At 41.8% G+C, this 21,219-nt stretch overlaps 1 protein-coding gene across 8 annotated transcripts in view; it reads right to left on the reverse strand.

Annotated features, from left to right (window-relative positions):
* Nucleotides 1-21,219, reverse strand: part of ADAMTS2 (ADAM metallopeptidase with thrombospondin type 1 motif 2) — a 245,481-nt gene that overhangs the window by 40,390 nt on the left and 183,872 nt on the right. For all 8 annotated transcript variants that reach the window (XM_083798406.1, XM_083798405.1, XM_083798411.1 and 5 more), the window contains 2 exons: nucleotides 20,524-20,726; nucleotides 9,397-9,480 (listed from right to left, as the gene is read on the reverse strand). In XM_083798406.1, the coding sequence (XP_083654532.1) occupies nucleotides 9,397-9,480; nucleotides 20,524-20,726 (287 nt within the window). The remainder of the gene's footprint in view (nucleotides 1-9,396; nucleotides 9,481-20,523; nucleotides 20,727-21,219) is intronic.

Consider the following 21,219-nt stretch of genomic DNA (forward strand, 5'->3'; position numbering starts at 1 on the left):
CCAAAAATAAGAGAGAAGTAATATAGTTCGTGTTTAAATACAGATGTATTTGACATCTCCTCTAATTGAGTGCATGATGGAGTACACAGAGTATTGACTACATGAAAAAGCAAATCCTCAAAGGGTTGTGGAAGAACAACTGGAACTGATAAAAGAAAAGCCTGCCAAACTGAGGTCTGATTTTGGCAAAAATGGGATATTACAATTCTGCAAATGTTCAGAAAAACAAATTAATAAACGAAATAGAGGCACAGTTTGGATTCTGATACCACTTTGGAATGAAAAAGTGGTAATATAATCCCATGCTGGATCATGCTGCTTCCAGCCATAATTCCCTTAGAAATAGAACTAATAACCATGCTAAAATGGTGGGACAGTTGTGGTGCCTTTATTGCATCTTCATGTATTTATATGAACAGACAGGAACAAACTTTGAGTGACTAATACAAAGGAAAATCCTGGCTCTTCAAGCATAAACTCTATTCAGCTAAACAATGTGTGACCACTGTTTAGGTCTTTAGTAACATCCATCATTGGTTTAAAAAAAAAGAAAGAAAAAAGTAACTATTTACATCATCTCCACCTCGATCTCTTTTCTCCAAAGCTTCAGAAGAGAAATCAGTCCCACCACGAAGCCTGGTGAGAAATCTCACCATGAGATTTAAAAAGCAAAGAACATTTGTAGCATGAAGTTGAAAAATTTAAAGTCATGTGTATAACACAAAAAACATTTACTTTGTGAATGGTAAATCTTTGTCTCATAACGACCTCCTTCTACACCTTCTACCAAATGAAAGTAATTTCATTTTATAAGACTGACCAGAATGCAAACAAAAAACACGAATTATCAACATGTGCTTTGTTTAAGGGTATCTCAATATTTACAAAGAAATCTCTGCATGATAGCAAACAAGCATAGAATATGAAAAAGGCAGTAATTTCCAAATTACAAATTCTCCTCCCTAGCCTCTAAGCGGCAACCTTTGCTGATGGACCCCAGTACAAAAGCAGAAGACTAGCATGAACTAACACAGCAGCTTGCAACACTCTTCTGATGAAGGCTGAGCCTGCCAGAGACCAGTCTGCTGCAGTGCACGCAGCAGCTCCCACAGGCTGGGCACGGTGCTGGCATTTGGAATGAGTTGACAACTGTTTTCTTTGTATCCTGAAGTCCACTCTGGAGAGCAAAACCACTGGTTCAGGCCAAGAGCATCTCAATGCCTATTTATCATAATTGCAATTTTAGAGTTTGTCTTCAAGTGAACAAAAGGAGAACCAACTGGCTAATGTGGAGCATTGAGATTTTCTTTTCCAACCAACACACTGGGGAAAGTGGAAGAAAAATAAAACCCTCTGGCTTAAGAGGGGAAACAGAACATGCAATTCTTTAAAACATGTTTCAGTTGATGCCCAACTTTTTTGGCAATGACACAATTTTTAAATCAGAAATGTTGCACATATAAAATTGAGCCTTGCTCACTGTAAGCTAGGAAATGCGGCATCCATTAGGAAATCAATTCATTTAGGTGCCCACGTGCTACAGATATGAAAAGCAAGCCTTGGTCCTGCAACAGTGAGGAAGGCTTCCTCACTTCCTTCCTGCTGTACAAAATGTATGTGAGCCCACTGAGCATTAACACCATCCGTCTTTCTTCACTGTAATGTGGCAGCCTGAAAAGAGAAATCCACTTGGTTCCTAGCAAATTTTCACCTAATTTCCCATGCTCTGCAATTTGTCAAGGACTTCCAAATCAGAATGGCCCCAGCAGTATTAATAGTGACCTTGGCACATTGCTGGGATCTTCCCATGCTCCAGAAGTCTCAACTGAAACAAGGGTTCATTATCCCTTTATCCAACACTAGAAACTGATGGCAGTGGCTAGGCAGAGTGTCACCATTTGCAGTTGAACCTCCCAGATCTGTCCTGAGTCATGTTTCATTTGGAATTGGTGTGATCCCGGAGCAGCGAATATTGCATGGCCAGGGAACCACCACTCTGGGATCTGATTCATCGCCACTGTGCTACGTAACTGCACCAGTTCAGCCAAAAATCCATGTAAGCCGGTGTCCTCTCCTGACAGCAAGCACCAGGATGCCTAAGGTCGATACTTATGGGACCTGTGTATACTATGGCATTTTCCTCACATAACCTCCAATTCTCCAGTGGTCTTTGGATCAGAGATTTCCTGAGCCAGATGTGTCTTCATACTGAATTTTCATTCACTTTTTCAGCTGCCCTGCCTTTAAAGATAAATGCTAAGTCCTACAAGAAAAGTGCTTAGGAAATCATGGGACCAGGCGCAGCTTGTTACTAGACAGGGCAGATATAGTATGTTTTGGAAGGATGTTGTCCAAGAATTTACTCTTGTAGAGATATCAGATAACACTTGATAACATTTTCTCTTGGAAGTCAATGGGGAGCTTTCATCAGACTCAGAAAACCTCAGCCCCTTATGAAATGGACACAGTGAAGGGATAAAGAGGAAAAGAGATGAACTGCAGTAATAAGGACTGAAAGTAAAGCAAAAATCCCTCTCTGTCACACTGTGAACAGCAAAAGGCTGGGGGCTAGCAGGCTGGCCGTGGAGAAGAGGTATAGGTGTTAGTGTTGGCCAGCAGTGGGCCCCCGCTGCCAGGAACACGCAAGTCCTGCAGCTGGCTGGGAAGGCCCGCTTTCCAAACAGGACAGCAGGCCTGTGGAGAGCATTACTCAGCTGATCAGCAGGAAAACTGCCAGTGGAAAGAGAAATTTTCCTTCTCACGGCAAGAAAAGCAAAAAATCTGCGGGCATTTCAGAGAGCTGCTGATGGAAACAGATGGAAATGTTTGCCGAGAAGTGGAAAGGCCTCAGCTGGGAGAACGGCTCCCACACGGGGAGACACCCCAGAGGCCTACGAGGACAGCGTGCCCTAGAGATCTAGCTGAGATCCTCGCTCTCAGAAACCCAACATCTACTCACGCCCTCCATTTTCCTTCTTTTCTGATTCTGCCTTCACATCTCTTCTACTCTCCTTCCTTTTTAGAGTGGAGCAGCAGAAAAAAATAAACAAAAATAGAAGAGGACTGAGTTGCAACCACCATGAGTACGAAGAGGCAAAGCAGGGCGATAAGAAATGATTCTGAGGTCATTGCTACACAGATTCAGGTGTCTTTGAGCCTTCTTTGATACCTGTCTTGCTTTTCAGGGAGTTATTGGGGCGATGTTCAGTTCTCTGTTATAGAGAGACTGAAAACCACATCATTTATGAACCTGTACTGGAAGGTCCTTCAAATACTTTTGGAAACAGTTTGGAAACTAAGAAATACGTCAAATAATTTTTCTTTAAGAATTTCAAATATAAGATTTTCATTGGAGAAAACTGCAAATTTAGTCTATATTCTACCCAAACTTTTCAAGAACATTCAATTTGCCAGTACATGGAAAAAATACATTGGTATCATGCATACATTGGCAGCTTTCATTAACCGTTTGATTCATCTGCCATTTAGCCTAACTGGGTACAACTTTGCAAAGGTGGCGATGAGCAGGTACTTGATAATACGAACAGAAGGACTTTAGGTAGGTCAGGAGATTGCTGGAAAAGCACCTTCCCTAACTCATCCATTAGGTGGTGCTCCAAGAGTGCCAACAGAGAAGGCTCTGCTGCTCTTCAGTAGCTCCAGAAGGAGCAGAAATATGCTGAACGTGCTAGACTCCAAACTATGGTAGCAAAAGTTGGAGCATTCTTGGGAGACAATTTAACGTATGACTTTCCCTTCTTGAACTTGTAACATCTCTGTGAAACACGGCACTTCTGTTGTTCACTGTATATTGGATTAGATCTTTTATATTCTTCTCTAACACTGAACAAGACAAGCAAAAAACAAATAAAAAGAATTATCTAGTGTCCATGGTAACCAAACTAACGAATATAGCTCATTCAGCAAACTGTCATTTTGCATTCAAAGGATCTGTAAAGCTTTCTTATGGCAGCAGTTTGTAAACATTTTTCAGTCTCTAATTCTGTATAAATGTAAGCAGATCAGGAATACAAAGTACTGTTTATGCTATCAGCCAGCTCTACATTCTTCAAGGTCCCAACAAAACACACTGGGAAATTATAAGTGGTGAGCATAGTATCTAAGTAAGGCAATTCATCAGTTCACACAGATAAAAATAAGAAGGGCAATATCTTCTCTCATCTTTATCCCCCTATTAATCTAGCCATACAGTAACAGTGCAAAAATATGAACAGCAGCCAAAATCGTAAATAACATGTAGGTTCTGGCCTTGCAGCTAAGACTGTGCAAAATCAGTTAGTGTTCATAATCAAGAAAACACACAGAAATGAATTACCATTCTCAACCAGGAAATGGCCATCAGTTTTGCAGGCTCTTTCTAAGGATCTTCTGCACCTACTAATGTCCATGGAAAACTACGATACTCAACATTTCTCATTAGTGAGCTTCTAACACAAGCACAGGATAGAAAAGAGAAGGCTCAGGGGAATCTCATCAATGTGTATAAATAGCTGATGGGAGGGGAATAAAGAAGACTGAGCCAGGCTCTTCTTGGTTGTATCCAGAAAAAAGACAAGAGGAAATAGGCACAAATTGAAATACAACAAATTCCATACAAATGCAAGAAAAAAAAATTATTTACTGTAAGAGTGGCCAAACATTGGCAGAGGTTCTAGAGTCTGTTTTCGGAGATATTCAAAACCCAGCTGGACAACGTCATGAGCCACCTGCTCTGGGTGACCCTGCTTTGAGCAGTGGGGTTGGACTACACTAAGCCCTGAGGTTGCTTCCAGGCTCAGCTATCTTGTGACTCCAGCTAGCAACCCCCTTGCCTTGCCAGGCACAGGTGCTCTCAGACTGAGCCCTCACCTCTTCTCAAGAGAAGCAGAGATGAGGGGAGCACTGAGCCTTTCCTTCCAGCCTTGGTCAGCCGAAAAATGGGGAGGTCAAACACCCAATTTAAGGGAGAGACCTGGTTTGTCCTTCCATCTCAGCTGTGTCACCTGTGCCACCTTCTGGGAAACAGAGAAAAACCTGGCTCAGACCGAACCGCTGCTTTCCAGACTGGCTGTGCCAAGAACATCTTGCCCACTTGCATCAAGCTTAGACATGAAAAGGTCAGATGGCAGAGACGGAGAACACCATTTTGTGAAAAGATCGAAGGTAAACCCTTGTCTCAAATGAAGGCAGCGGGAGCTGTGTGAATAACTCAAACCCTTCTCAGCTGAACAGACCTGTCCTGTGAGATTGCAGACAACCATCTCATATCACCTTTTTCCCAAATTGCCATTTTAAAATTCATTTTTCTTTCTCTCGCCTAACCTTTTTGAAAGGTTCTCTGCCCTGGTGGTCCGGTTCCTCTTTCAGCTTGACCAAGCTGATACACGGCCAGAGGGCAACCATTTATTCTGGGGCCAACACTGGTCTGTAGCTAACTGGTTTCCATCCTAGCTGAGCACAGAGCAGACATGGCATCCCACAGCCTATCCCAACCCGTGCCAGTCTGAACATGAGTGCCTGGAGCTATGCATGTTGCTCCAGAGAAGAGTTTAGAGGTGTCCTGCATGGCCACGTTCACATTTCCCAAGAAATAACTCTCATAAATCCTCAGGTGGCTCATTTAGTGAAATCCATGCAGTTCCTGTGAAAGTCTTCATGACTTTTTTTTTTCCACTAATAACTGTCCTAATTACACCCGTCACAGCTAACGTGTGCTTTTCTCTGCCGCTCTGTAAAGGCAGTTCATCTGCACACAGAGTCACCATTGTCGATGGACAGAGCGTGGGGCTGGAGCCAGGAATTTATGAGGTCTTATCCCCAGCCTGCCAGTGACCTTCCGTGTGGCCTTGGAAAATAACACTTAGCGTCTTTGTTTTTTTAGCTGTAAAATGGGAATAATGATCTTTATTCATCCACCTCAAAGAGGCGATGAGAGGATTTTATGCAGTGCTTAGGGTTTAAATGTTTCCAAACAAATTTTATGATATCCAGTCAGGGTTTTTAAATCCATTTTCAGCTCATCTCTTGCCACCTCCTCTGCACTTGGTGATAGTGGTTGCTTTGGCTATTTCCCTGAGTGTTCTAGAGTTTGCTGGATGACAGAGCTCTTCTAACAAAAATACATCTAAATGGAATAATTTGCTTAATCATTGAATAATAGTCTTCTCAAATGATTCTGCATTTTCCAAAATTTGAAACTACTGAAGTCAAGAAGGCAGAAACAAGCAAGCTCTTCTTCTTCCATTTGAAGAAAAATACACTTTTCTTCGTTTTGCATTTGCACATTTTCATTCATTTTTCTTCAATTTGCAGCATCACATCACATCAAAAAGTCAATGTAAAGAAAACACAGAAAAATGCACAGTAACTCCCAAATATAGCACAGATATGGGGCAGGCTTTGCATCCTGCAAAGGATGGGACAGGATGTGAAACCTGCCCCAAAGCCTTTGCACGTTGCTCTGTGCTAATGGTCTCCACCTGCCACAGCCTCAGCCTAAGTCCAGAGGTGATAACCTGCACCAAGCATTACTTCAGTAAAACGGTGTCAGATCTTGTGAACCTGCCCATGGAGTAACTTCAACATCATCACCAGGGAACACCCTTTTTTTCAACTTATCAAGGCAATTAATACAATTAATGAAATTAGTGAATTTTTTGAATGTATGGCTGTTTGCTTGAAGATATTAAAAAGTATGTTTCAAGGAATGGAGTACCTTCAAGCAAGAATCACTGAAAAGCTGGTTGCTATGCAACTCAAGTATTGTCCATATTATTCTTATCAAAAGATGACATATTGTATAAAATAATATAATCCTCTTAAAAAAAAAAAGCACACAATATAGTAGAAGGCTGCTTAGGGGTTGAGAATTGGCAATAGCTCAGAGTGCTGTCAGAAACATGACGGTGAGGGTACATACTTCATCAGTTACAGAACCATAATGTAATTATTATGATTATTTAAATGGCACCCTTGATAATATGTATAAATTACCTACAATAAAGCAAGTGAATCTGAAGATATCAGCGACAAGCTTTGAAAATAAATGCTTACTCTAACAGGACTGGGATAATATTTCCATATTGTGAAGCCAAAGAGGCTGCTTTATGCATGCATTGCCTTAACTTGTACATTCACCATTCCTTTTACTATGTACACAGAATATACAATCCTGAAAAATGATAGTGCTGGTGTGTTTTAGCAGGACAATAAAACATTGAAGGTTTTATTCTAATTCTTTAGAAAAGGTTCAGAAGATAAGAACTATACATCTTTTCCCTCTGCCTTTCCACTGCTAAATAATCTCAGCCCTCCAAAGAGAAATGTCCTTGTATTCTACTCTTGGTTACTAGTCCTCTAATGAGGAACTTTGAAATATGAACATACAAAAGCTTTATTCTTATACAGCTTGGACATGCAGGCCCATCAGGCAAAGGAGCTCTGAAATGATACCTATTACATTCATTTTACCTTTTTTTTTTTTTTCAGAAAGCCATGAATTGCCTTTAGACTAAATACGAATCAGATATGGAAATGCAAGAGAAATTCTCTTAGTGGTTATTTAGTGCTAGCTTGTGACACTAGAATACTTCATACTGTGTCCTGCTGAAGCCAGCAGAATAACTCTGGAACTAAAAGATTGTCCGCTGTGGATTATGGACCTAGAATCCATAAGTAGACCATCCACAAGCAGATTAGACAGAGCAACCTGTAACTGCAATTTAGTAATGTGACCAAATATCCTCCAAGAAGTTGTCTGTGCTCCACCCTGCTCTCCTCTCTGAAGAAGATTAATGTGAGATTGGTAACTTTCAAATTATTAATTGACGATGCTTTACTCTGCACAAGACAATAAAGGTTCTCAAGGTGAAATGAGGTCTATTGTACCTATTGTCTTCTATCAGAAAAAGTGGCAGAAGTTGTCTGAGTTCACACTACTACCAGTGCAGATTTGTTGAGCTAAAGATGGACATGCACAATTATGAAATATTTATGAAATAAGGACAGCAAAGGAGTGACTAGCCCGTGTGGTCCTTCCACTATTGCAACATGAGATATTTTTGAGAATTATTAGTCAATCTGCAATCCCTCAAATTGCTGTCATTACAGCAATCACAAGACTATTTAATTTATTTCACCATTTAATGTCACTAGACAGACCATAAACTTTTGATCATAAAACAGAAAATGTGACCTCTTTTACCTTTTATTTTAGGACATGCAGCTGATTGAGCTTAGCCAAAAGACTTAGCTACATCGTTGTATCTCTGCAGGAAGAGCAGAGATGGATTGTTATGTTTAGTTCTCAGATAAGGAAGCTCAGACAGAACAACTTATCCCAACACCAGGTGCCCAGTCCAGGCTGGAACTTGGAGCTCCTGCTCCAAGGGAGAAAAATTTTTAGCTGGAAGAAAAATTTTTAGCTGGCGTCGAGCACGACAAACTGGTGACTGTCAGAGGAGCCTCACCACTGACACTGAATTGGCTCTTTCCAAACAGCATTTCAGCAACTTGTATGAACATACAAGGAGTCTTCCGGACCTCAAGTTTATTGCACGAGCCTGCAACAAATACCAGCACACCCAGTCATAGAAAGGGACATTAGATTATAAAGCTTTCCTTTGAGCAGCTGGACATGCTGCTCTACTAAAGAGCACTAAAACTGCCTGTCCTTAAATAAAATGTTTATCGACATACTTGAAACTCCATTGTCCAGTTTCTGTAGAATTTGATGTTGATTTAGCCAATATAGATCATATGAACATAGCAGTTTAATATTTTTGAAAACCATGTAGCATTCCTTTCCTCTTTACGCAAATTTTGCCCATGGAGTAACTCCTCCCTTAGAAGAGACAAGAGAACACTTGGAGCTCTTAATTACAGATTTGATCTGCAAAGCTCTTGCCTTCTGGCCCCTATCCCACTGAGCTTGCACTTAACTTTAAGCATGTGTAGTCCCACTAATGTTAAGCACAAGCTGAATGAGTTCTTGGAATGAGGTCGTAGCCCTCAGCATCCTGCAGAACTGATCTTGCATGTGTTCGCTGTTAGTTATGTACTGTTCTACCACGAAACTTTGCATTTTTCTTAGGAAACAGAATGCTCACTATGTTTCATGGATTCCAAACAAGTCTGAAAAGACAGGCTTGCAGAGCTAAGTGGCAACTTAAAATGACACAGGGAAAACCCAGAAGAAGTCATAATCATTTTCCCAGCATGAAGTTCAAATGCTAGACAAATACATATAAACATAAATGTTCTTTATATTCATAGACTGTAAAGGCAGTGTATAAACTAAAATACAAACCTGATACATGTCACGAGTAACTACACCACTCATAAAAGAAAGAAGTTCAGAGACCTTGCTCTCCTCCATCTAACATAACCCTTACTTACCTTGCCGTAGCTCAGTAGGATTATCCTCACCAGGACAACGTTAATGTGAGCACCCAGGGATTCGTCGTGGTAAATTTCGTTAACCTGCAAGAGAGTGGTCAGAGCTTCAACCATGGTGCTGGCAGCAAGTAGCTCTGAAGGCAATGATAAAGCAGCACCTTTTATGTGCTGTCATTGAGACAAAGATCACTTGTGATCACATACAGAAAGGGACAAATTCCACTGATGTGAGAGGGGATTTTTTTTCTAGACTCCATTGCAGCTTCTGAACAGGCCATAATTCAGGAAATCATTTAAAACCAACACAACATCATCAAATACTTCATGCTAACAGCTATTTAAGTGCCAACCTAAGCAGATTTCCACATCTGCATAGCCTGGTGTACCTCTGTCCCTGTGATCTACCGGCTCCTGGTGCCGAAGGAAGAGTCCCAGCTCCTTCCTTCTCCCTGCCCTGTCCCACCTGCGTGCACCTGAGCCCAGGGCACAGAAATCTAGAAGAGCTCTCTGCTGGGTGACACCACGCATGGGAAAGGGGCGAGTGAGCAGAGGACCAGGCCCTGGGGCTGCCTCTCTCCCGAGTGATTTGCTGGATTGGCTCAGCTGCCCCCTGTAACTCTTCCATCTGGGACTCATCAAATTCCATTCTGACAAGGGGATCTACCTCCCCCCAAAAGCATGGTCGGCCACATGGGCTGGCTTTGTTGGATGTCACAACTAATCAATGTTAAACTTTGCAAGCAGAACAAAAGCTAAAAAATGCCAGCAAATAAAAAAAAAACAACTGTCTTCTGTTTTATGCTAGAGCTACATAACTGAACATGCACACAGGCAAATCAGCCTACAAACACTGAAAAGAGAATGGTAAATATTTACAGTGCAGAATGAAATGTGGATGTATAAAGATGACTTAGGAAACACCGTTACAAGCAAGCTAGGCAAATATTAACTGCTAAAGAGGCTGATTTAGATATTCTGTGATGAATGGATGCATGAGACCAGACTGCTCATTTGCACCAAGGTGCTCAGCCAAATGGCAGGAGTTTAGCTTCACAAATTCAAAGAGGCAGATGAAATTCCCTGCAGGGCAAGCGTCTTTCCACAAACATCTTCCCCTTGGTAATGATTGCACCAAACTGGACCGCTTTACTGGCTGGACACAAATTTCATTTATTCCTACAAAACAGATTCCTTACTACAAGCTAATAAGTAACATTCAGAATACTTTTCATTAGAAACATAGTAATAAAAAAATGCCCTGTTTCTTCCATCAGCCCTAGCTCTAACAGCCCAACTTTTATCTCTGCAAAAATAATTAAAACTAAATACATCAGTGTAGGTTTTACTCAGCAATCCTCATTGACATTTTAAAGTGAATTTTCATTCATTTTATCAGTATTTTTGGATATAAGAGCCTAATCTTATCCCTGGTAAGAGTCCGGGTTTTCAAGTCCTAAGCATCCCGTACCGCTGGTTACGAGGCAGCAGGGCTGGCCGGCGGCTCCTGGAGCAGACTCACGCCCTGCAGGGCATCTGCCCGGGGACCCAGGGAATGGCTGCCTGACGTCTGAGCACCCGGGCTCCTTACGGGTGCATGAGCAGAGCTTTGGCTGGAAGATGGGGTGGATGAAAAGCCCAGGGTTATGAGTGGCTTCAGGGCTGCTATTTTCATTGCAGTGAGCAGCAGCTGATCTGCTTTGTAAACAATAGCTCTGGAAATTAGATCGTGTATTTGCATGTGTAAATAAGATTTTACAGGATTAACTTTATGTTTCTGTATCTAAAAGATTTTTTGAGGACCATTACTGAATACAGATTATACAGAGGTAAGATGTGAACAGGTTTACAAGCTTTACAAGACCAGGAAAAAGCCCCTTGCCTGTTGTCCAGGGAGGGAGGGATATTAATTTGCCTCGCTCTTTGTGTACTGGGAACAGAGCATACGCATCAGTGCTACGAGGCTTAAATACGCTGTAAATTATCTATATGTGAAATGAGTCCTGCACAAAAACTCCTCTATAGAAGACAGCAAGCACAGCATGTAAATAGGTATTTAATTAGTTCATAACGCATAATCCAAGTTGCTGCGCACCATTCTCTCATTAACTTCCCGAATTTAACCTAAGCCTCTTCTAACAATAGTTGAGTAACAGAACAACCGTATCACTGTTGCGTGCCAAAAGGAAACTTGGCATGAAAACGTTGACGGAACAGAATCGAAACACTGTTTGACTGTTCATGCAAATGACATCTAACAAACAAACTGTGAATGAACAGAAAAGCACAAGCACTGTAAAAAGCTGCTGGGTTCTCTTGGGATACTGGGTTTTCTACGAGACAGTGGGTCAATTCAAAACTCTGGGTCTTGGTTTCATTAAAAAGGATGAATCCAAGCCCTCTTCACACAGCGGCTGAATTGAACCCTCTGCTCCTTTCTCTAAGCTAAACTGTGGCTTTCCCAGCAGCGTCTCACTGCACATAGATAATATGCTGATACAGATGCTTTTCTTTTTTTTTTCAGCATGACCTAAATTGCACCTATTTCTTTCAGGAAGCTATTAAAGGAATGAGATCCGAGTGACCGAATGTTGTGCTCGCAAACATTCATGAAAAGCGCACGCACTGGAAGGGCCTCCACCAACCCTAGCTCAGGCTCCCTGCATTTCCACCTGTCAATTTAACAGGAAAGCAGAGTTTAGCTAACGCAGCCTGCTGCACAGGGCCCAAAATGACTGACCACCCCGTGGAATCTGAAATGTCCAGGCTCTTATCCAACACAACTGCTGCTTTAGATGCTGAAGTGTCTGTTTCCAAGCACGAATAATCAAACTATAGGCGTGTACGTTCAGATGGCTGTATAATAAACACACTCAGGTGTGAAACTGATTACACAGTACTTTTGCAGCACTCCATACCATGTACTTCTGTAGCACATCCTGATTTCTATCAACAAAGGAAGAATCAGAATCGATCTCCTGCTCTTAGATCAGCAAGGACCGCAGGCTGAAGTTGTTTTGCTGTACAGGAAAAAAGAGCGCACAGAGACCATCTCAAAATGCCAGCTCCTGAACCGAAGGCAGTGAAGATTTTGCATTAAACCTTGTTAGATCTCCACGGTGATTCAGCATTTATACTGGGTGATGGAGATGGCTAGGTAAATCTCAAGGAATTCAAAGCACGATGAAATACCGTAAAGAGACTTTTCATAAAACTATTGTAGTTCACAAACTATTTTGGGGCAACTAAGTATCGTGGTTTATTTTTGTGGGATATTTCAGTCAAAGCAAAACATGCATTTCTATTTCTGTTTAGAAACCAGGCTGGCACAGATTGGTGCTACTTAAGAAAACAAGGACTTGATTTATTTTTTCTTCTTCTTTCCCTCTCTGCTTATTTTATCATTCTTCTGCCCTAAGCAAGTTTGAAGCCAACAGAGTAAGCAAGCAGAATACATCAAAATAACCCCAACAACTAAAGTGAAGATAAGAATTCATGAGATGCATCATGCTTTGTTAAAGAAAAAAGCTTCGGTTTTTTTTTGTAAGATGTAAATTGTAAAGCACTGCAAAGCTTTTATTAGTCAGCAAAACGGGGCCCAATCCTGACAGGGAATTTTGAAAATTGCTGTAATGCAAATAGCAATAAAGAGCCTCCAGCTTTGCCAGTGTTGGTGCAGAGTGCGCTACCTGCTGCTACAGCTGGCAGGATACTTAGGGGATGTCCAGTGGTTCCCTGAATCTCTAAGTAAAGCAAGTTGCAATAAGAGAGCAACAACCTGCGTATGTTGGCAAGCCATCAGCATGCTCATTTAGGTGGTTTGATGGAGTTCCCAGAGATGCAAAGTTTGTTAGTATCTGCTGTGCAACAACAGCCCTCTTCATCGCAACACGGCTCCATCCCGCTGAACCATAAATCACTCTGGGTGATGAGGCCCAAGGCGTGCCCACGGCTCCGTGCATCGCGTTGTTCGGCTGGGTAAGCACCACTTCGCAAGCACACACCCCTGCCAGGCATCTGATAGCTACAAGCGCTGGCTACCCTCAGCCTCAAATGAGTCTGACCCAGCTCCAGCAGCCATCAGAGGTTGTATCTGACCATTTGGAGAGAGCACGACACAAGCTGCACTTTATGCATCTGGCTTTTCAGCCACCGCAAACTGCTGATCCACCCAGCCCAGTTAGACGGCCCTTTGGCCACCCAAACATCCTTGCACAACCACTGCTGAGGGCATCACCTGTGGCTAGTCGCCCTCAGGCAGCGTGGGGACCACGTGCAATAGCAGAGGAGCCGGAGAGCATCAGCGCCTGCCCCGCGGGACGGCAGTGCTCCTGGCAGGCCATTGTTCGAGCCCAGCCCGAGCTGCAGTTCATTCATCGGATCTTAATTATCTGCTGCAAAGCCTCGGTGCCTGGTGGGCATCCAGGGATTGTCTATTTCTGTAAGGAATGGCTGTTTTGAATTACGGACTAGGAACCAGAAATGTCATGGTCGATACTGAGCACAAAATTTTGTAATCTGACCCCTCCCAAAAGCGTTCCCCCTCTCACTTTATTTTTCTGCGTTCCCACTTCAAACACCACTATCCTCTTCTATTTTCATCACCTCCTTTATGCTTTTGAAGATCCCAAACTCACATTTCTAACATTCCCAAAGCTTCGTCTTAATCCCACAGGAATAACATTACATCAATTCCTCCGGTGGATAAACTACGGTCACATAGAAAGTCATCAGGCAAATCCAGGGCTCCCAGTCTCCCTTTTTAGTCCCCACAAGGCATTTCCTCATTTCCTCAGAGAGGAACTCTTTTTTTTTTTCTTCTGCAAATCTTTGTTGAGCATCACAAGGAAAAAAGAATAATGAAAGCACACAACACACATGAAACTTAAAGGTCAAACTGTGATCTCAGATTTGGAAAGCTACTATTCCGCTCAAAACCATAGGCAACGGGCAGCTTTAGCAGTGCTTGGCAATGTGCATTATGAAACAGAGATAAGAATCTGGCATTTTGTATGTGAATCCATGTCCGAGGGCTGATTTACCTTCACGGGAGTGACAGTCAGTAGATGTTACCAAGTCCAAGCTAGCTGCTTCTGATCAAAATGAAAAACATTCCCCTGAGCAGATGTGTTGGCAAGACACTTGGTAGCGTCGTGTTACAGGTCTCTATCTCATCTTTGACTGTTACATGGGTTTTAGAAAGGTCATAGACTTTGTTTTCTGACTTCACGACTAATTTATTTTTCTCAGTTCCTCCCTCGGGCTCTTGGAACTCCTCATTTTTTGCCCACAAACCACTGCTCTGGGAAGTTTCTCCAAACACTGTAAATTATATTTGCACCAAAAAAATTAGTATTTGTTTGAATTACTGTCCCAAGGTCACTTTAATAAAATCTACTGAAGTATCATAAAATAATTAAGCAGATTAACTCATTTTAACACAAGACGCGGTGTCAATACAAAAAATGTGGTGAACTCTTTAAGTGGTTTGGTTAAGGAAAGCGTCCAAAATTCAAAAGCTGATCCTAATTATCCATACTCCATCATACAAACCGCACTGTCACATCGCAAAAGTTCCTGACTGCAACCTTTATGGCTAAAGTTCATGTTGGTATTTGGAGAAAAGGAAAATCTATCTTTTAACAGTAATTACCTTCTGCTGAAAGGGTGGTACCGAAACCTGTGTGATGGCCTGTGCTATGTACACCAGGACAGCAAGGCACAGTCCTGTTAATCATGAGAAATGCTCACCTAATTGGCACTGGGAATAAACTCGAGGTGGAAATAAATAAAACCTGTATGGGTTCAGAGAGAATATTTCCTACAGGACCTCCCGAATGCCCACTCACATGTGCAACTTCTACTGTAGTGAGGCAATCAAGATAACGAACAAAAATAATCTTCTGAGGTCTCATCAGAAACTTTCCTCCTCACAAGTCGCAGCTACTGGACAGCATAATGAACAGCCTAAAAGCAGAGTTGGCTCTCATACACGTTAAATTTTCAAACGAGCTGTAATTCAACTTTTGACAACTGAAGTCCCTCAGATGAATAGATCTGGACTTGCATTTGTTACTTGAGCAATTTCTTGGAGTTAGTCCAGATTTGAAGTCTATACATTGAAATAAACTGATTTGAAATAATGAGTATTGGTGCTTATAAATTATTTAATTTTAAAAATCCAGTCCAATCTATATTACTGAGATACCCTTCCTGTCTAAAAAACGCTTTTTAGTTTAAAAAGCATGATTCTGAATACAGGGTGCACCATTATTTCAAAGTATTCAATCATCACTTTCTTTTTAACAGCTTGTATTAGACATGCTTTCAGGTTTTCATCCAACTGCCAGTTAGAAACCAGTGGCTTTTCTGCCCTTTCCTCTCATTAGGGACTTGCTGCTCTGTACCTGGAAATCTTCATCCCTCATCAGCCAACGACACGAAAGCAAAAATCTCATATATAATAGTAGTATCATGTACATCCTATTAAAGAGGATGGATAACATATTCAAGAGTGCCTCAGGGCCACAATTTCAAAGATACGTGTAGTGCTGAAAGATGCAGGTGAAAGACTCCTGGGACTTTCCAAAGCTCCCAGCTGCATAACTCCCATCGATTTCAGTTATTCAAATGAAAATTTGTTAAACCTATTTGTTCTGTAGCTGAAGTTTCACTTGAAGTCTGGGAGAGACATAATCCTGTGGGCTAATTTTTAAAACTGACTCTCACTGATTTCAAAGGCAGGTAAACGTCTAAATATTCAGATAAATCTAGCCCCAAGTGAGGCATAAATCCTATTTAGGGTCTATCTCCCAATGAAATAATGACAGGTAGGTCCCTGTCTGCTTTGAGAAGCTGAATTTTAACATTGCAAACATTTTGACCATATACCCATTACATGGATGTAACACAGGATGGTCACTAAATGCGGCACAACCATATCTTTTACAGTAAAGGAATGGAAAGCACAAATTTAAAGATTCTTTTATTTTGCCCCCCAAAATAGTCTAAAAATCAAAGAATGCACACAGCTTTTAGACAAATTCTCCCCAAATATATATACAAGGATAACAATTGCCAGCACTAGAAAACGAGCAACTTGAAATGAGGCTCACAAATACTGCTACGGGAATAGAGGAAGAATGACAAAATAAGCAAGAAAAGGCTAAGACAGGGGCCTTACTGAGAAACAGCAAAGAAAAAAAAAAAACACAAAACAAAAAGGGGCATGAAAGCTGAAGACCTGAAGTCAAGACAGATGGAGCAAATATATTCAAAACCATTTGCAATTGAGCTTATTTCATGAGACTTTGCTGTTTCAAATGGCAGAAATATTGGAAGCAAACCTATGCTAACTCGGTCTCTTAGGAAGTCCATTATGAAGATACCTGCCCTGGATGAGACCCTGAGCACAGGAGCAAGGAGGCTGAAAGATTCAGCCTACCCCATGAAAATATTCACCTTACCCCATGAAAATATTCACCCTACCCACTGCCACAGCCCAGTCAGGTAACGTAGTGGCCAGCCCCAGCTCTGCTGCTCTTCCACAGCAGGCCACAGAAGGCCTGCTTAATGCTGAAAACTATTTCTAAGAGAGTTATGAAACAATGTGAGGATTTCAGCCCCGGGCTGGCTACCATCAATACCCGCTTCAGCTCAGCCGTGCCCATTCAGCACCCTGCTCCTCCTCCCAAAGCCTCCTGCAGTGAAATCCTTTTGTTTCCGATGAACAAGATAATTCTCCAGTGCCGCTTCCAGCCAAGTGCTTTTTAATATTTCCCATACACTTGTAGGAGCAGATAAAATCCCTGACTTCTTTAGCCGCTTTCTTGCAGAAATTAAATTACCTTCCATGTTCTTGAGTAAACGACAGGGCTGTGAGATACCTCCCAAGTATCTCTCCTCTGTTGCAATGCTCCTGCATGCTATAAATACAAAGTTAATTTGTGCAATGTGTGGGCTCGCACTTGGAAACACAGAGGACTGTGCAAGCTAATATCCTTCCCAGGAAGAAACCCAGCATGATGCACGAAAGAAAATGGTGCAAGCAAGAGGCAGCCGACGGTCTCTAAAGTGCAAAACAAAGGCGTTTTTTTTTCCAGAGCTGGACTGACTGCCCCGATGGTGCTGAGCAGAGAAGAGGGGATGTCAAGAGCAAGCAAAGTTTTTGTATGAGGAAATGACTGGAGGATAAAACCGAGGTGGCAGGAGGCCTAGCTCGCCGCGGTGACACGGCTGGCGGACAGACAGACGATACGTGGCTACAGCCCAGTGTTAAAAATCCTCTGGCGTCTCTCACCATTCGTTAGGGACTGACTTCACTTCCAAACATTGGGATAAATATTAGCACAGCTATTCAAGATAGCCAGGACACCCAGCCCCTGTTTTTTCTCACTTTATGGCTTTTAGGTGTGGACTGTAACACATCACTTAAACAGCACAAAACAGATTGACTGAATAAGTCGTTGCGCTGGGCTTGAAAAAAATTTATTGTTTTGATTGGGTCGGTGGTGAGGTTCCACCCAAGATCCCTGGGAAAAGTTAATTAAGGACAACTGCTCACGCCATCACGCACGGTGAAATCAAGCAAAGTGGGGAGGGCAGCCCTGCTGGGAGCTGCTTCTGGGAAAGCGATCACGCCTCCGGGAGTTTGGGCACGAGGGAGCGTTCACCTGGAATTTATTTTATTTTGGGAACCACAGAAATTCAACCCTTTCAATTACCCTCTTATCTGCAGTAAATACTTCCACTATTTAGTTTATGTACTTGCTACGTACACTTTGATTTTATGCTTAATACCTTGTTACCGTATGAAACTAATTGATTTTATGCTTAATGCCTTGTTACTGTACAAAGCGAGTTGATTACACCCACAAAACCAGCAGGGAAAACACAATCTGATGATTATGGTAGGATCTTTCACCAGAATTTAAAAGACAGATGGATTTTTTTGCAACCATCTCTTCTCTTTCAGCTATCCTTGGACCTATGTACCTCACCAGAAACCTACCTTGTACATGCACTAACAGGTAGTACCTGCAGGGACAAAGCCCTCTTGCCTCTCCACACTGGAGCAAAGCTTGGAGAGCTGGAAACAGGGGACTGGTCACCACCACCCCATCACTCTGCTAAAGTACAGAGTCTAGAAACTGGCTGAGTTTTGACGAAGGAAAGATCAGGACAACTCTGCTGACTGCCAAAGACTTCCCAGCGCCTCCTCTAGAGGCTGCTCGCATCATGGACGCAAAGGGAAGGAACGCATCCTCATCCTCAGTCCCCAAAGGACACGTTTCTACCTCACGGCTCCCAACAGATCAACTGCTGCCTGTGCCAAGAGCTGTTACAGCCCTGCGGATACGGTTACACAGGCTGCACTTTCTAAACCACTTGCAGAGACAGCATGCTTCAGAGTTGTTATTTCTTACAATTTGTGTGTTGGATGGTTTGCTAAAGTTAGGAGCAAGTATATTCCAGAGCTGGAACTTTTATGGCTTCTTTACCATTACCATATATTTTAATTCTTAAAAATAGTTTTAAGTGACATGATAAGTAAAGAGTCCTGGTTAATCTATTTCAGCCTGTTCGCCACATTCCTGGTTTGGCCCGTTTGGCTTGGTAATTTAGAGATATATAAAACCGTCTGTTTCACTGTAGACCATTTTAAGCCTCAGAGGAAACAAACCACACAAATAAATGAAATTCACTATGTCATTTCTGTTTAGAATGTATGTATTTACAGCCATCAGAGTATGCACCAAGTACCCTATAACTCTAATGTTAGTGCAGATTTTTAACTATTTACAACACTGTTATAAAAAGGCAGTCAATTGAATTTATATCACGCAAGGGATTTTCTTAAACTGTATTCCACCTCTCATTTAAAATGAAAAACCCTGACATTCCACACACTGTTAAAAGAATGCAATAAAGAAATCAAAAAACAAGCCTCACAATTAAACTACGTATCTTAGAAAAAATACATCCCAGGCAAATGTACCTAACAGCCTGGATTTTTGTCCATATATCTGCCTCTGTGGTTTGCAATGCCAAGAAGTCACCTACAGACACCCCATCCTCTTGACATTAACGTACATTTCAGCAATCATAGTCCATCTGTCAAAAACAGAGCAGCCCTACAATTTTTATTCAACAACATTTCACAAAGAACACGAATTTGCTGAACCTAAAGTTTTTACAGAAGTGCATTTTATTGAAAACCGACTTCTGTTCCAGGTGAGCATGAGAAGGAATAAAGTCATCCCAGAATGAGTTGCCTATGAAGGGGGCTACCACTCACTTCCATTTTTTGGCCAAAGAAATAAACACATTTTGATTTTGATCTACAATAGAGATGATTTTTCAAAATTTGATTCTTATCCCACAAAACAGAGGCCTTGCTTACTGACTGGGGTACTAGAGGGCTGCTTATGGGTGGGCCTACTGCTCTGATATTTAGAAAAAGAAGATGGTTCCTTCGAATATTCTCTACCATCTGCTTTTATCACTACTGCATTATATAGTCTGTTGCACTGACAGTGGTTCTCAAGATTAAATATTTAACGAAGGAAGTCCAAAGGTGTCCGCCATAGACTAAATACTAAATCAATTTAAGAAAGTTCAGTGCAAGACTGCATAACATTTTACTGCAGTGTGAACAAGGAGTAGGTAGGTGGCCTGGGACCTAAAGTGATTCTTGCAGAATCAAAGAATTTAACTGAGCAGTTTTAAAAATGTATAAGCCAATCGAAGCTTCTAATACAACCTTATTTGAAGACAGTTCTCCAAACCATGTTTTTCAGCAGGGAGCTTAGGATAAGGGAATACACATCTAAAACGCAAGGACTTCCAGGGACCTGAGGCCCTGACCCTATGCCACCATCCATCAAAACACATAAGCAGGACTTTGAACATTTTAATAGTCCCACTGTCAGCTTCTTCCTTGGCCCCTTTTTCTTCTTTTCCTTCTCCCATTTTGGCTTTTCTAGAAGTGACCTGGATTTTGCTCCTAGAATTATTTTATCTCCTGCCATGAGAAAAAATCTATGATGTCTTAATCAAATGGCTCAACCAACCTACATCCCCCCTCCTCTCACTGTCTTCCTGCAGCGCAGTTAGCAGGGCTGTACTCACAATATTCATCAGGGTCAGCAGGTACTTCTGAACGTGTTCTTTCCCATGGAACTGAACAACCGAGTCATCAACCCCCAGAAGGACTTCAATGTTGTAATCATCATCCGTCGCATGCCTTCGATAGCGCTGCCTTGATCTATGCACCCGGTCTTCAATGAGGCTCAATGCGCTGTCGAGACGATCCAAATTAGTGAGGTTAGGCGCTGAAATCAGACAGACAAACAAGTTAGCAACCAGCCACGGTTCAGGCTCAGGTCTCAGCTAAGCTGGTATGAATTTGAAGCAGCAGCCTTTGTTATGTTCTATATGTTACACAACAGCACTAGTTTCACTTAATGACAATTAAAAATGACCTAAACAAGACAGAGATATCTGACCTCAAAGATTACTTTGCAAAGTAAAAGCAATACTTCCTACAAAGTAATATTGTGAAAGAAATATAAAGCCAAAAAGACAGATACCAATGTCCTGATGAGACTGATGGAGCTGTCTGCAATAAAATAACTATTGCTTCAAAGTACTTATAACAGAAATACACCGTTCAGGGCTCCCATGCTACCAAGGATATCCATGATTTCAGAACCACAATTAAAGGCAGATAACACACTTTAAATCTGATTTTACTGCCTACAATCATATTTCAAGGCAAGTTGCCAACATAACCTTTTAATATTCAGGCAGGTAGTAACAAACCAA

This window comes from Anser anser (genome assembly GCF_964211835.1).
Source record: "Anser anser genome assembly, chromosome: 14".
NCBI lineage: Eukaryota > Metazoa > Chordata > Aves > Anseriformes > Anatidae > Anser > Anser anser.